The 16,883-nt window shown below is 44.4% G+C and overlaps 1 protein-coding gene across 7 annotated transcripts in view; it reads left to right on the forward strand.

The window, feature by feature from the left end:
• axin1 (axin 1) overlaps nt 1-16,883 on the forward strand; it is a 156,740-nt gene that overhangs the window by 50,144 nt on the left and 89,713 nt on the right. For all 7 annotated transcript variants that reach the window (XM_059979117.1, XM_059979116.1, XM_059979118.1 and 4 more), the window contains exon 3: nt 14,723-14,863. In XM_059979117.1, coding sequence (XP_059835100.1) covers nt 14,723-14,863 — 141 coding nt within the window. The remainder of the gene's footprint in view (nt 1-14,722; nt 14,864-16,883) is intronic.

Raw genomic sequence — 16,883 nt, forward strand, 5'->3', positions numbered from 1 at the left:
CTTCTTTCACCATCAACTCTGCTCTCAAACGCATCTCTCCCATTTCCCGCACATCTGCCCTCACCCCATCCGCCCGCCACCCCGGGTTTCCCTTGTCCTCACCTACCACCCCACCAGCCTCCAGGTCCAACGTATAATTCTCCGTAACTTCCTCCACCTCCAATGGGATCCCACTACCAAGCACATCTTCCCCTTCCCCCCCACCCCTTTCTGCTTTCCGCAGGGATCGCTCCCTACGCAACTTCCTTGTCTACTCTTCCCTCCCATCCCTTCCCACCGATCTCCCTCCTGGCACTTATCCTTGTAAGTGGAACAAGTGGTACACCTGCCCTTACACTTCCTCCCTCACCACCATTCAGGGGCCCAGACAGTCCCAGGTGAGGCAACACTTCACCTGTGAGTCGGCTGGTGTGGTATACTGCGTTCGGTGCTCCCGTTGTGGCCTTTTATATATTGGTGAGACCCGACGCAGACTGGGAGACCATTTTGCTGAACGCTTACGCTCGGTCCGCCAGAGAAAGGAGGATCTCCCAGTGGCCACGCATTTTAATTCTACATCCCATTCCCTTTCTGTTATGTCTATCTATGGCCTCCTCTACTGTCAAGATGAAGCCACACCCAGGTTGGAGGAACAACACCTTATATACCGGCTGGGTGGCCTCCAACCTGATGGCATGAACATTGACTTGTCTAACTTTCGTTAATGCCCCTCCTCCCCTTCTTACCCCATCCCTGACATATTTAGTTGTTTGTTTTTTTCCCTCTCCCTCTGCCCATCACCCTGCCTGTTCTCCATCTCCCTCTGGTGCTCCCCCCTCCCCCTTTCTTTCTCCCGAGCCCTCCCGTCCCATGACCCTGTCTCTTCTCCAGCTCTGTATCACTTTCGCCAATCACCTTTCCAGCTCTTAGCTTCATCCCACCCCCTCCGGTCTTCTTCTATCAGTTCGCATTTCCCCCTCCCCCCACTACTTTCAAATCTCTTAGTATCTCTCCTTTCAGTTAGTCCTGACGAAGGGTCTCGGCCCAAAACGTCAACAGTGCTTCTCCTATAGATGCTGCCTCGCCTGCTGTGTTCCACCAGCATTTTGTGTGTGTACATTATTTTATCACTTTACCAAAGGTATTTGACCAAAAGCTGCTAAAAGATTTGGAAGTGTAAGTGAATTTAAAGCAGTGATCCTCGGCAGTACACTAGTCTTAAATGGATGTGAAATGTGGGGAAAATGGAAACTTGATAGCCCATGAACAATTTTAGGACGTTATTTAGACATATCTTTATAGCACCTCCCTGTCCATGGAAATATGGAAAAGGAATTCACTAAATTGTTCAATAATAGGTATTCATATAAAAAGTATTAAATGTTAAGGGGTAGTTACTGTTTCGTGTAATAGCCACAATTACATTTACAAATGTTTAGTATAGTTGAAGTGAGCGTCCCTATATATCTTGAAGTGGGGGAAGGCATTTTAAGGCATTTTGACAACTGCACTTGGTCGGATGTCAGTTACAAATCAACAGCCTTTTCATGACTTCGGCGAAAAATAATTGAAATTCTGAGGTCGTGAGCCATATGTACGCAAGATATTTCACTATTATTTTGTAGAAGATCTGTTGTCACAGATGATGGGGGAAGGATACTTCAGCTGTGTATAGAGATGGGTAAGTGATCTGAGCAGATATGTCACTTAATTAGAGTACCGAATTGCCTACTTTAGAGCTGTGAAACAGTGATTTTTGTAGACTGGATTCATCTAAATGCAAGAAGTCATACAGAATATCATGCTATTTGTAGACTAAATAATAATCATCATGGTATTGGACACAATGTTACTGGAAGTTTTAGCATATTTCTGTTATGGTAAGCTGAGGTGTAGTGTTGCTGAAAATTAATTTTTAAAAAAATGAAATATGTAAAACTTGATTCTGTTTGCAGTACAGGTAGTTCCCGAGTTACGAATGTCCAACTTACGGACAACTTGTACTTACGAACCGAGGAAGGAGAACGCCGTCCGCCATTTTAAGTCATTGCCATTGACCCTGTGTTGAGTGTTTAACTTTGTATTTGGCTTAAATTTTTCTTAATAAGATTCACCCTGACCCCCCTCCCGCGTTCTGGTCAGCTGGTGGCGCAGTGGAAAATCAGCACTGGGCTGGAGAACGGAGGTTCCGGAGTTCAATTTAGTGACAGACTGCTCCCGTGCCGGGTTGATGTCTGTCCAGTGACTCCCGTACCATCCGTGCTGAGTTGATGTCAAGCTCACAACTCGACCTCGTAAAAAAAAACACTGCCACCTCCAGTTTAAATTCCCACGCGGAATATTGTGGAGGATCAAATACCCAAACCCAGCACAGCCCCCACTTGTCCCATTTAACCTGTCTCAGTACGGTGGAGTTTAGGGACCCGGCGAATTCAGAGCAGTGGTTCTTAGGACCCAGTGGACCTTGGGAGCCGGCGCAGCTCGGGCCCCACTGCCCACAGTATTTCTGATCCATTGACGGGAAGCAATCGCAATTGAAAATAAAGTGGAAATAATAAAGCGTTTGGAAAGACGTGAAACGCCATCGGTCATTGGAAAAGCGTTAGGCTACAATCGGTCAATGATCGGAACAATTTTAAAGGATAATGGATAAAGTGAGAATAATGGAGCGTGTGAAAGGCCCTGCCCCGATGAAAGCTACAATTATTACTAAGCAATGCAGTGGTTTAATTATTGGAATGCATACGTTTCTTAAGTGTTTTATATGCATAGAAAGGTAAAATGTATATGATATACTAAGACAAAAATTTGACTTACTGATGCTAAATAATACCGTACGTACAAATCCGACTTAAAGACGGACTCAGGTACGGAACTCATACGTAACCCGGGGACTGCCTGTAATTATCATAGTGCAAAGCTAATTTAATGCCATTTAGAATTGTGTTCAAAGCTGAGAAATGAGTTTTGCACCGGGAAGCACAGTAAGGCATTGTAATGGTCTGATTAAATCCAGAAGAGCTGCACAATGAAGTAATAGAATTTTGTGTTTCCACAAATAGGTTCAGTAACTTGCAGCAGTGTGATTTCAGCTGATCATTCTTGTTCACCATTCTTTTTTTGTTAATATTTTTAAAAATGCAAGTGATAGTAATTGTCCTGGCACCATTTCTTATTGTTGCTATAAATTAAGCAAAACATATTTGTTTTTATCATTTGTAATATTGCAACTATGGCTATCAGTTAAAACAATATATAAGTGTTTTAAAGTGTTTGGGTTCTGTAGAGTGTTGAATATTATGATAAAAATAAAATTGAAGGAAATTCACTCAGACCCAAAACTTACCACTGGTCAAGGTATCATGGACAATTTCATGCTGAATTTTAGTACGTGTTTTTTAATTTAAAAAAAAATGTAGTTTGGAAATGTCACAATGCTTCAAATAATCAACATTTGTATATATCTGCTATGGGTTGTTTTTCATATTCTATTTAAATTTTTTGGTCCTTTTCTACCTTTTTGTTTATGCATCAAGTGCAGGTACTGTATGTTTTGAAGCCTGTACTGTAGTGATGCTCAAGTTATGTCCCACAGTCATATGCAGTCTGCAAGCAGCTTTGCAGTGTGCAAATTTCCTTATTCCTTTCTCTATACCTTCAATTCTTTTTAAAATTGTGTATAGCTTACATATTTGAAGGAGTGGAAATTGCTACTCTTGAACCACATCGGGGGTAGTTTTTGTAAGTTGCCAAGTTTGGCACATTTTAAGACCTCGAGATATTTGGTCTATATTTTCTCATACCTCTGTAATAACGGACTGGCCTGTTCTCTCCTGCTGTTTATGTACACAAGGCAAATTTCTTTTGAAGAGGGGATTAAATTTGGGGAAGATGAACTCTTTAAACAATATTGTGGCTTTGAAGTGCTGGGGGTGGAGTGCAAGACGCTGCTGTGAGAGAGGAGAGTGAGTTGCATTTGGATCCAAGAACATGAAAGTGGGAGAGCTAAGCTTCAAAGGATTGAAATTGGACCAAGAGAGTAAAATCCTTGGGCTGTTTTGTATATAGAAGCTTTTATTGTTATATACTATCTTGCTGCTCTTATTGTTTGTTTTATGTGTATCTAGATGCCAGTTGCTCTTGTTATAATTTGCTCTGTTGGTCTTTTATTTAAAAATAAGTTACCTGGGTAACCTAAGTTACCACTTAGGTATTCTGGCCTGATGAGTAGTGCTTGACTTACTCCATAGTACTTTCTCACAAAAGTTTGATTATGTTAAGGAACAGAGCAGAAATGAAAGAGTTGTACCTCATCCCACAGTTCTGTGGCATCTTGCGTTTGCTTCCAGTATGCTGTATCATCCAGCAAAAACGTATCTACATGTGTAGATTGATGTTGTCATTAAAACAAAGATAATTATACAGTTTCCTGAAATTGACTTGCAGATTCTAAAATTTCATGACCCCTTGGGACATAATTGAATATCCTTTATCAGCAGAGATGAAAAATACTGAATGTGTTAAGAATTGCTTCCAATACTTCGGTGTTGTTCCTATATATGAAGAGCAATTTCTGCAGTATGTTTTGGCTTATGAAAATAGTTCATTGCAAATATACTTGGACAACATGCAAAATGCATTATTTTAAGGTTCTGGTAGCACCCATTCCTTACTAATGTAAATCTTAAACACACTGTGCAGCTGCATTTTTTTAAAATACCACTGGTTTTGCAAATATACAAGATAAAACTTTATTTGCCCTGAAGAAAATTATTGTTGCAAGGTTGCTCAGTCAGAAATATACACTTAAAATGCAAAATCTAAGCATTGAGGTATGATAAAGAGTACAAAATGTGCATTAAAAAGTAATAGTGCAAAATACAGATATGCAGTGAAACCATATACTTTTATACTTGAGGAATTTGCAGCATCGTCCTCTCAGACACAACCATCAGGGAACCCTGTTGCACTCTCCGACCAGAACCAGCCTTCCTGACGAGCTTATTGATCTTCTTGGCATCAGCTGCTCTCACCCTGCTGCCCCAGCAAACTACAGCGTAGAACAGAATGCTGGCCACCACTGAGCCGTAGAACATCTGCAGCATAGTACTCCAGATGTTAAATGACCGGAACCACCTCAGGAAGTATAGTTAGCTCTGTCCCTTCGTGTGCAGAGCCTCTGTATTTTTAGTTCAGTCCAGTTTATTGTCCAGGTGAGTTCCCAGGTATTTGTAGTCCCAGATGACTTCTGCATCATTCCTTCAGAGATGGGAATCCAGGCTGTTTTCACCTTCCTGAAGCTCACCACTGACTCTTTTGTCTTAGTGTTTCAGTGGCATGCAAAAGTTTGGGCACCCTTGGTCAAAATTTCTGTTACTGTGAATAGTTAAGCGAGTAAAAGATAACCTGATTTCCAAAAGGCATAAAGTTAAAATGAAACATTTCTTTAGTATTTTAAGCAAGATTACTTTTTTTATTTCCATCTTTTACAGTTTCAAAATAACAAAGAAGGAAAAGGGCCCGAAGCAAAAGTTTGGGCACCCTGCATGGTCAGTACTTAGTAACACCCCCTTTGGCAAGTATCACATCTTGTAAACGCTTCCTGTAGCCAGCTAAGAGTCTTTCAGATCTTGTTTGGGGGACTTTTGCCCATTCTTCTTTGCAAAAGACTTCTAGTTCTGTGAGATTCTTGGGCTGTCTTACATGCACTGCTCTTTTGAGGTCTATCCACAGATTTTCAATGATGTTTTGGTCAGGGGACTGTGAGGGCCATGACAAAACTTCTAGCTTGCACCTCTTGAGGTAGTCCATTGTGGATTTTGAGGTGTGTTTAGGATCATTGTCCTGTTGTAGAAGTCATCTTCTTTTAATCTTCAGCTTTTTCACAGACAGTCTGATGTTTGCTTCCAGAATTTGCTGGTATTTAATTGAATTCATTCTTCCCTCTACCAGTAAAATGTTCCCCGTGCCACTGGCTGCAACACAAGCCCAAAGCATAATCAATTCACCCCCATGCTTAACAGCTGTAGAGGTGTTATTTTCATGAAATTCTGCACTCTTTTTTTCTCCAAACATACCTTTGCGCTTTGCGGCCAGAAAGTTCTATATTAACTTCATCAGTCCGCAGGACGTGTTTCCAAAATGCATCAGGCTTGTTTAGATGTTCCTTTGCAAACTTCTGACGCTGAATTTTGTGGTGAGGACACAGGAAAGGTTTTCTTCTGATGACTCTTCCATGGAGGTCATATTTGTGCAGATGTTATTGCACAGTAGAACAGTGCACCCCCACTCCAGAGTCGGTTAAAACTTCCTGAAGGTCTTCTGCAGTCAAACTGGGATTTTGATTTGCCTTTCTAGCAATCCTACAAGTAGTTCTCTAAGAAAGTTTTCTTGGTCTTCCAGACCTCAACTTGACTTCCACCATTTCTGTTGACTGCCATTTCTTAATTACATTACGAACTGAAGAAACGGCTACCTGAAAACGCTTTCCTATCTGCTTATAGCTGCCTTCTGCTGTGTGGGCATCATTTATTTTAATTTTCAGAGTGTTAGGCAGCTGCTTAGAGGAGCCCATGGCTGCTGATTGTTGGGACAAAGTTTGAGGAGTCAGGGTATTTATAAAGCTTTGAAATTTGTATCACCTGGCCTTTCCTAACAATGACTGTGAACAAGCCATAGCACTGACAAGCTAAGTAAGGCTGAAACCTTGGTAAAAGTTATTTGAGAGCTCAAATCTCTTGGGGTGCCCAAACTTTTGCATGGTGCTCCTTTCCTTTTTTTTCACTCTAAAATTGTACAAAACAAAAATGATACACTAATCTTGTTTAAAATGTTGAAAAGAAAGTTTCATCTTTAACTTTATGACTTTTGGAGATAAGTTCATCTTCTACTCACTTAACTATTCACAGTAACAGAAATTTTGACTAGGGGTGCATGCCACTGTATGTACAGTAAAATGTCATATTTCATTGAAATTTGGGATCATTATTAAATGAAATCTTGTGGCGGCTCATTTCCTAGCGTATGCGAACCGACTCACAATTAGATAGCCTACGGGGGTTTGCGAGCACAGAGCTTTGGAGCCTCTTCGCCATGGGGGGCCGGTTGACAGAGGCTTAAAAGTGAGGCTGAAGTTTTCGAGTAAAGTTTTTTCCTTCGACTGCAGTTACCGACTCCGTGTCGTAATTTTAGCGCTGCGTGTAGCACACCGCTACAATTGGTGACCCCAACGGTCCAAACGATTTTTGGACCAGAAATGACCGACGCCGCCTCTGTTCATGCGGTTTCGTTGAAACTGCCGGGTTTCTGGACACAGCGCCCGGACCTATGGTTCCAGCAGGCCGAAGCCCAATTCCACGTTCGCCGGATCACCTCGGAAGACACCCGCTACTACTACGTGGTGGGCTCCCTCGACCAGGACACAGCTGCCCAGGTCGCGGAGTTCGTACAGTCGCCCCCGGCAGACGGCAAGTACACGGAATTCAAAGCCCTGCTCCTCAGGACTTTCGGACTCTCACGGCGCGAGCGGGCTGCCCGTTTACTGCACCTGGACGGCTTGGGCGACAGACCTCCATCGGCTTTAATGAATGAGATGTTGTCTCTGGCCGAGGGACACACAGGCCTCATGTTTGAGCAGGCATTCCTGGAGCAGCTGCCCGCGGACATACGCCTGCTGCTGTCCGACGCGGATTTCAGTGACCCCCGGAAGGTGGCAGCCCAGGCGGACTTGCTGTGGAACGCCAGAAAGGTGAGCGGGGCGTCCATCGCACAGATCTCCCAGCCACGCTCCCGGCAGCAAACCAGTCCAGGCCCGGCCGCAGAGCCCACTAACCCCCGGCCCAATGAACACTGGTGCTTCTACCACCAGCGGTGGGGCGCAGAAGCCCGCCGTTGCCGCCCGCCCTGCAAGTTCCTGGGAAACGCCAGGGCCAGCCGCCGCTGATGGCTACGGCGGCTGGCCATCGGGATAGCCTCCTGTATGTGTGGGATAGAAGGTCGGGACGCCGGTTTTTGGTCGATACTGGGGCTGAGATCAGCGTTTTACCTCCGACGAGTTACGACACCCGCAGCAGGGCACCGGATCCCCCCCTGAGGGCCGTGAATGGCAGCACAGTAAGGACCTATGGCACCCGTCAGGTGCAGCTACTGTTCGGCCCCAGCCAGTTCACGTGGGACTTCACACTGGCCGCCGTAGCCCAACCGCTTCTGGGTGCGGATTTTTTGCGAGCTCACAGCCTGCTGGTTGACCTGCCCAGGAAGAGACTGGTACACGCCGAGACCTTTCAGACGTTCTCCCTGGGCGCGGCCCAGTTGCCAGCCCCTCACCTCGGCTCCATCATGCTGTCCGACAACGACTTCACCAGGGTCCTGGCGGAGTTCCCATCGGTTCTGGCACCGCAGTTCACAGCAGCCATGCCCAGACACGGCGTACAGCACCACATCCCGACACAGGGACCACCCCTCCATGCCCGTGCTCGGCGGCTTCCCCCGGACAAGCTCCGACTGGCGAAGGAGGAGTTCCAGAGAATGGAGGAATTGGGGATCATCCGGCGGTCCGACAGCCCCTGGGCTTCCCCCCTGCACATGGTGCCCAAAGCGACGGGGGGCTGGAGACCGTGCGGCGACTACCGCAGGCTGAACGAGGCTACCACGCCGGACCGCTACCCTGTGCCGCACATTCAGGACTTTGCGGCAAACCTGCACGGCGCCCGGATCTTCTCCAAGGTCGATCTTGTCTGAGGGTACCATCAAATTCCGATGCATCCTGACGACGTCCCCAAAACGGCTCTCATCACCCCGTTTGGCCTCTTCGAGTTCCTCCGCATGCCGTTCGGCCTGAAGAATGCCGCACAGACGTTCCAGCGGTTAATGGACGCGGTGGGACGGGACCTGGACTTCGCGTTCATCTATTTGGATGACATCCTCATAGCCAGCGGCAGTCGTCAGGAGCATCTGTCCCACCTCCGTCAACTCTGCGCCCGACTGAGTGAGTACGGTCTTACAATCAACCCTGCCAAATGCCAGTTCAGACTTGATACCATTGACTTCCTGGGCCACAGGATTACTAAAGACGGGGCAACCCCTCTGCCCGCTAAGGTAGATGCGGTCCGCCACTTCCCCCGACCCACCACGATCAAAGGCCTTCAGGAATTCGTAGGTATGGTCAATTTCTACCGCCGCTTCCTCCCTTCAGCTGCCCGGATCATGCGCCCCCTGTTCGCCCTGATGTCGGGTCCGAGCAAGGACATTACCTGGGACGAGGAGTCCGCCGCCGCTTTCGTTCAAACGAAGGAAGCTTTGGCTGACGCCGCAATGCTAGTACATCCCAGAATGGACACCCCTACCGCCCTCACAGTGGACGCATCAAACACGGCAGTCGGTGGGGTGCTGGAGCAACTCATCGCAGGTCGCTGGCAACCCCTGGCGTTTTTCAGCAAACACCTGCGACCACCCGAGCTCAAGTACAGTGCTTTTGACCGGGAACTGTTGGCGCTCTACCTGGCAATCCGGCATTTCAGGTACTTCCTAGAAGGTCGGCCCTTCACCGCGTTCACGGACCACAAACCGCTTACCTTTGCGTTTACGAAAGCATCCGACCCCTGGTCATCCCGCCAGCAACGCCACCTGTCCTACATCTCTGAATACACAACGGATGTCCGGCACGTCTCGGGTAAGGACAATGTCGTGGCGGATGTGCTCTCTCGCCCTACCGTTCATGCCCTTTCCCAAGGGGTAGACTTTGCGGCACTGGCAGAGGCACAGCAGGCAGATGAGGAGATTCCGAGTTACAGGACTGCAGTCTCTGGTTTGCAGCTCCAGGACCTCCCCGTGGGCCCAGGTGAGAGGACCCTACTCTGTGACGTCGCCACCGGCCAGCCCTGTCCAGTCGTCCCGACAGCATGGCGGCGACGTGTTTTCGACTCCATTCATAACTTGGCGCATCCCTCCATCCGGACAACTGTCCGGATGGTTTCCAGCAGGTTCGTTTGACACGGACTCCGCAAACAGGTCAGTGAATGGGCCAGAACGTGCATGCACTGCCAGACGGCCAAGGTTCAGCGGCACACCAAAGCCCCACCGCAGCAGTTCCATCCCGCCCACCGGCGTTTCGACCACATTCATGTGGATATCGTGGGCCCCCTGCCAGTGTCGCGCGGAGCGCGTTACCTCCTGACTATCGTGGACCGGTTCACAAGATGGCCAGAGGCGGTCCCGCTCACCGACACCACCTCCGAATCTTGCGCCCGAGCCCTGGTCGCCACCTGGATATCCCGCTTTGGTGTACCAGCCCACATTACCTCCGACAGAGGCGCCCAGTTCACCTCCAGCCTGTGGTCAGCTATGGCCAGCCTTTTGGGGACTCAGCTGCACCACACCACTGCCTACCACCCACAGTCGAACGGGCTAGTGGAGCGTTTCCACCGTCACCTGAAGTCGGCCCTCATGGCCCGCCTGCGAGGAGCCAACTGGGCGGACGAGCTTCCCTGGGTCCTTCTCGGCATCCGCACAGCGCCCAAGGACGACCTGCACGCCTCGTCGGCCGAGTTGGTATACGGCGCGCCCCTGGCCGTCCCCGGGGAGTTCCTACCAGCCCCGAGGGGGCAAGAGGAAGAACCCGCTGCAGTCCTGGGCAGACTTCGCGAGAAGCTCGGTAGCCTGGCCCCCATACCCACTTCACAGCATGGGCGGCACCCGACCTGCGTACCCAAAGACCTACGGAACTGTAAGTTTGTGTTTGTACGAAGGGGCGGGCATCGGCCACCGCTGCAGCGGCCTTACAAGGGGCCGTTTACGGTGCTCCGGAACAACGGGTCCACGTTCGTGCTGGACGTTGGGGGGAAGGAGGAGGTTTTCACGGTGGACCGCCTCAAGCCGGCCCATGTGGACCTGGCGCAACCGGCCGAGTTTCCGGCGCCTCGGCGCTGAGGCCGACCTCCCAAGCAGGTTCTGGCCCAGGCTGTGGACATTGGGGGGTGTATCGCCGGTTCTGGGGGGGGGTTATGTGGCGGCTCATTTCCTAGCGTATGCGAACCGACTCACAATTAGATAGCCTACAGGGGTTTGCGAGCACAGAGCTTTGGAGCCTCTTCGCCATGGGGGGCTGGTTGACAGAGGCTTAAAAGTGAGGCTGAAGTTTTTGAGTAAAGTTTTTTCCTTCGACTGCAGTTACCGACTCCGTGTCGTAATTTTAGCGCTGCGTGTAGCACACCGCTACAATCTATTTAAATGATGACTAATCATGAAAGTTTTTGGATGATGGAAAAAATGCTTTCATTCTTATCCCGAGTTGAGAGCTTATTTTTCTGCTGAATACAGTGTATCTCAATAAGTATTATATGTTGCAATTTGTTATTTTCATCTACAGATATTTTTCTTTATTTCTGGCAGTTTAAGGGTTCAGTTCATTTGAATTTATCAAAGCAATCTATATTTTCTGTTCTTTTCCCACACACCTCATGCCTTGCCACAAAATTGAACTATTTGTATGTGGAGGTGCTGACATTGCGGATTACATGATCTCTGAACTAAAATTCTCAGTGTAAATGTCAGTCATGCTCTAGTTTATTGCTGTTGTGTCTACAGCTGATGCCATTTGTATTAGGCTTAATCCCTATCAAATTTAACAGGGTTCATTAACATAAAATACTTTATTGTCTTGCATTGTTTTTGGTAATTATCTTTTGACATTGTGGAACAGCCAACCCTAACTAATTAAAATTTGCAATGATTTGTCTATTTTAAAACCATGTTTTTGACCTTGTCTTTTAAAGGGTTACTGATTTGCAGATTAATGCATCACTGTAAAAACTCTGCACATCCAAAAAAAAATTATTCATGTCAAATATGCAAACCACTAAATGATCTTTGTTCCAATTCAGAATTTTATTGGAAATTATTTAAAATGGTATAAATGATAGCATATTCAATGCTAGAAAAATTTGGGTAGCATTGGAAACTGTTGTGAGAAAAAGACCTGACTCCTTTAAATGACAATTTGTTATTGTCTTTATTACCCACATTTAGATATGTTGACATATGAGCCTTGGGTAGAACTGCATAATCAGTAAATTAAAATCTTTCATTATGCATTAACAGAAAATTCTAATGGTGGTTCTGTATGTACATAAGCTAGATTTAATGAATAGCCCTTCAAATTTGTATCACATTTGTCTGTCTTCATTTCTTAATTCCTTTTGATCTCTATTTTGGATTTGTTTTCTTAATCTGAATGTTGGTAATAAATAATATTGGCCTAGTAGCTAGGAGATTTTTTTTGAAAAATAATTCAATGGCATGCAAATAATCAAATATCTACTTCCATTTAATGTGCTCTCTAAAGTTTATAAACTTTGTGTTTTAGAAGTACAAAGGTCAAAGTAAATTTATTATCAAAGTACATGTAGGTTACTATATACAACTCTGATTCATTTTATTATTTTGCGTGCAAACCCAATATAATCCAATAACTGTAATAGGATCAATGAAAGACCGCACTAATGGCAGACAACTAGTGTGCAAAAAGCAACAAACTGCAAACACAATAAGAAAGAAAATAATAATAAATGAAACATCAAGGGCATGAGATGAATCTTTGACAGCGAGTTCATAAGTTGTGGGAACAGTTCAGTGATTGGATAAGTGAAGTTGAATGAAGTCATCCCCTCTGATTCAAGGAGCTAATGGTTGAAGGATTTTAACTGTTCCTGAACCTGATAATGAGTCCTGAGGCTACTGTACCACATTCCTGATGGCACCAGTGAGAAGAGAGAAAGGCCTGGGTGGTGGGGGCCCCTGATGATGGATGCTGTTTTCCTGCAACAACATTGTGTAGGAGTGTTCAATGGTGGGGAGGGCTTTACCCATATCCACTACGTTTTGTAGGATTTTCCATTCAAAGGAATTTTGAAAGCTCACATTAATTGCCATCATGATAATTTTTTAGAATCTTGGAAAATATTGTGTACAGTTTTGGTCACCGAAGTACAGAGAAGATTTACTAGAACCTGGGTTTCAGCACCTAAGTTACAGAAAGGTTGAACAAGTTAGGTCTTTATTCTTTGGAGAGTAGGAGGTTGAGGGGGGACAATAGAGGTATTTAAAATTATAAGGGGGATAGACAAGAGTTGACGTGGATAGGCTTTTTCAATTGACATTAGGGAAGATTCAAACAAGAGGACATGTTGAGAGTTAGGGGGCAAAAGTTTAGGGGTAACAAGAGAGGGAATTTCTTTACTCAGCGAGTGGTAGCTGTGTGGAACGAGCTTCCAGTAGAAGTGGTAGAGGCAGGTTCGATATTGTCATTTAAAGTAAAATTGGATAGGTATATGGACAGGAAAGGAATGGAGGTTAATGGGCTGAGTGCAGGTCAGTGGGACTAGGTGAGAGTAAGCATTTGGCACGGACTAGAAGGGCTGAGATGGCCTGTTTCCGTGCTGTTATTGTTATATGGTTATATAAGTAAAGTATGAAGTTGAAACAAATCATAATATATTGTGTGTATGTTAATTTGTGTTTGTCCATGTTCTGGTGACATTTAGTTTTACAATAAGTTTAAGATCTCAGGCAATTCCAGATTGTTGATCTAAGCTCACCACCTGCATATTCTTTGTCTCCTGTCCCATGATCCTAATGTTAAGGATAAATGTACATTATCGTTAACCATTTTTACCATTAAAATTTAAGTCTTTCATTGTATCTAATAAGTAACAAAATTATCTAATAATTCTATAAAAGATAAGATCAAATAAATATATACCACTGACAGCATCCTGTGCAAATGCATTCCACCTTGAGCAAATTTCCTCAAAGACTTGTGATGATATGCCAGCCAGTCCTTTAAGATGTAATGCAGTAAAATCTGTTAGAAATAGAAGGCTGGACTGTTCTTTCAGTTGAAATTTGCAAGTATAAAGTGTGATTATTTTTATTGTGATCAGAAATACTCATGGTATTGTCTTTTAATATTTTTCAAACTTCAGACCGCAGCCAGCCTCAAATATTTAATTGCCTGCTGCAATTTTCCTAGACTAGTTAAAAGGATATGCTGATTACATATGTGGTGTAAAGAAATTCTCATTTGCATAGGGATAGTTTTCAGATTTCTAAGAAGTGCATTCAAAAGATACAACTTGCTGCTACATTATTTTTTTCTGCAATTTCCATAAGGTCTGCTGGCATTGATTTTGCAATCAGTCATTTCTGGTTTTGTATGTACACAACGCTGGAAGAACTCAGCAGGTCAGGCAGCACCTGTGAGAAAAGAGTAGCCAACGTTTCGGGCCGAGACCCTTCATCAGGAACGGGGGGGGGGGGGGGGGGGGGGGAGGTTTTGTGATTGGCAGGAGCAAGTGCCATTGAATCTATGTCGTCACAACTTAAAGGATATACATGTCTTAAAGTCTGAACTTCAGCAAAAAAGATACAAATGTTCATGAAGTATGATTGAAAGCTATATTTTGATAAATCAGATGTGATTTCTATATTTCATTTCTGATAAAGTTGTGGCCCATTTGCAATATCTGAAACTTACAGAAATGAAGTTAGTGTTTGGCACTGATTATAATTGAAAATCAAGTTCATTAAGTTACCCCGACTGCTATGTTCTGCTGGAGTTGTAAATTTGAAAAAAGTTGGGAAAATAAATTTTAATAACAGTTTTCTTACTGAATGTTACTTCCCCAATATATAAGTGATTATTTCCAGCTGTACCTAATTTTGACCAATGTGTTTTTCTTTTATCCAGACATGGTTCATGGCGGGAACCAGTCAACCCTTACTACGTGAATACAGGGTATGCCCTGGCACCAGCAACAAGTGCTAATGACAGTGAGCAGCAGAGCATGTCAAGTGATGCGGATACCATGTCGCTTACAGACAGTAGTGTGTAAGTATATGAATGTAGAAAAATTTGACTGAGTTTTCATTTCTGTGCAATTACTGAAAGACTGATTTGTGAAGTATTAGATCTTTTAACATTTGGCTCATTTTGGTGCACATGGTTTGACTTAATTTTCCTATGGTAATGGCCTTGTTTAAGATTTCTACTGTTACACTGTAGATATTTCATTTCAGCATTCTGCAAAAGCAATGTGTTCTGCTGGTAGACTGTTTGGTTTTGGCTAAGAGACAAGGGGCTTTGATGTTCAACTTAGGATGCTATGTCAGCCAGTCAGGCTGGTGGAATTTGGACAAGGTTCTAGAGTGAGTTTGGTGATGGACAGCATGTTTTGCGGGCCCTTTTGAGTGGAGATGTGGAGAGGACAGGAGGGAAGACAGCAGAGGATGCCTTGGCAAGGAGCGTCCCCCATGCATGAAGTGCTTAGTGCAGATGAATGGTTCTAAGGGGGAAGGACCAGTACTCCCGAGAGAGCACTTGTTTATTCAAGATGGATTTTGAGCAACGTTTGGAAGTTGGTGTATGTTTTCATGCAAATCTTGGGTCCAGCACATGAGTAAAACGACAACTTCTAGATGAACTTCAATTTTATGTGCACATTTGGATTGAGTTAACTATAATGGGCCCTTTTATTTTTTTAATTTATTTTTTCTACTAACTGTTTGATGAAGCTGAAATTTGTAAATATATTTCCTTTAGAACTTGATGCGGTGTTCAATCTGTTATTTCTTGCCAACCAACAATTGTGTATGGGCATTATTTACACAGCATTTGCTCAATTTGAAGTTTCTTTAATTGGAACATCACGGTCTTCCTGTTTGTTTGAACCCTAAATCATACTGACTCTGGACGCATATTGTTTATGAAAAGTGGCCTTCTCACTGCAGTGTCTCATGGCTGTTCGCAAAGCTGGCTAATGAGCCAAGTTTGCATACAAACTTGGTGAGGGGGTTACATAACCTTTATTGTATGTTCATAAATGAAATAAATGTTTTCTATAGATCTTGAAAGTTTTTTGAATACTATACTAGGATGTTGTGTCAAGCTTGTTGGACATAGGTAGTGCAGGTTTGATTTTAAAAACATAAGATGCTGAAAATTTTCATGTAAAATCCATTGTACATAAATATACCATAGCTGATTTTAAGAGGCATTTACACATGTAAATAAGCAGGTAATTTAGTGGTGTGGCCCATGTGTGCCCATAGGCTGATGTGATTAGTTAAATTGGCATCATGGTTAATGCAGCCATGAGCAGAAGGTTCTGTTCCTGTGCTGGTCTGTTTTGTGTTCCTCTGTCCATATACATATGCACTAGGTATTCATCCATGTTGGGAAGTAACTTATTTTTCATTCACACTGCACAGTTTAAGACCAAATGCTCATCATGTGCTGTATGTTATCAGGGCAATTTGTGAATATCCTTGTCCAAAAAGATTCAGGGAAGTCCAGAAGTTTAAAGTAGGTTGAAATCTGCCTTGAGATGTGCAACACACTTAATCTGCAAGAGCTAAAGGTGATCCCATTTAATTTAGATGTAAGGAACGTGCAACTTTATTGCAACTAACTTCTACAGAAGATTTTTTAAACTAACCTCTCAGCAACCTTCTATGGTGTTGCATTCATCCTTTACCTGTTAACTTTTGCTATCTTATTGAGCGATTGGGTAAATCCCCTGTATGTCTTCTGCATCCCAGCATAGAGGGTATTTCTCCAATGCCCTTTTCAAAGCTGATTTTGAAATTTTCTCTCAAATCTTTTCAGGGGCAACTCCAGTAGATTACAAGAATATAATACGTTTAGGAAAGGCAAGGAGTTGAGGAAGTACAGAATTGAGAGGATTCTGCAAACTGTATAGTTAAGGGTACCTTGGTACATGTCCATAGGTAGCAGGACATGCAACTAAAAGTGTTCTAGGTATATGAGATGCTTCAATGTCAGAGGCATGGAATACAAGGACAGATGGCAGAGATATTTAAATTGTCTTTAGTAACAGGAGAGGTACCAG

The sequence above is a fragment of the Hypanus sabinus genome, chromosome 9 (assembly GCF_030144855.1).
Source record: "Hypanus sabinus isolate sHypSab1 chromosome 9, sHypSab1.hap1, whole genome shotgun sequence".
NCBI lineage: Eukaryota > Metazoa > Chordata > Chondrichthyes > Myliobatiformes > Dasyatidae > Hypanus > Hypanus sabinus.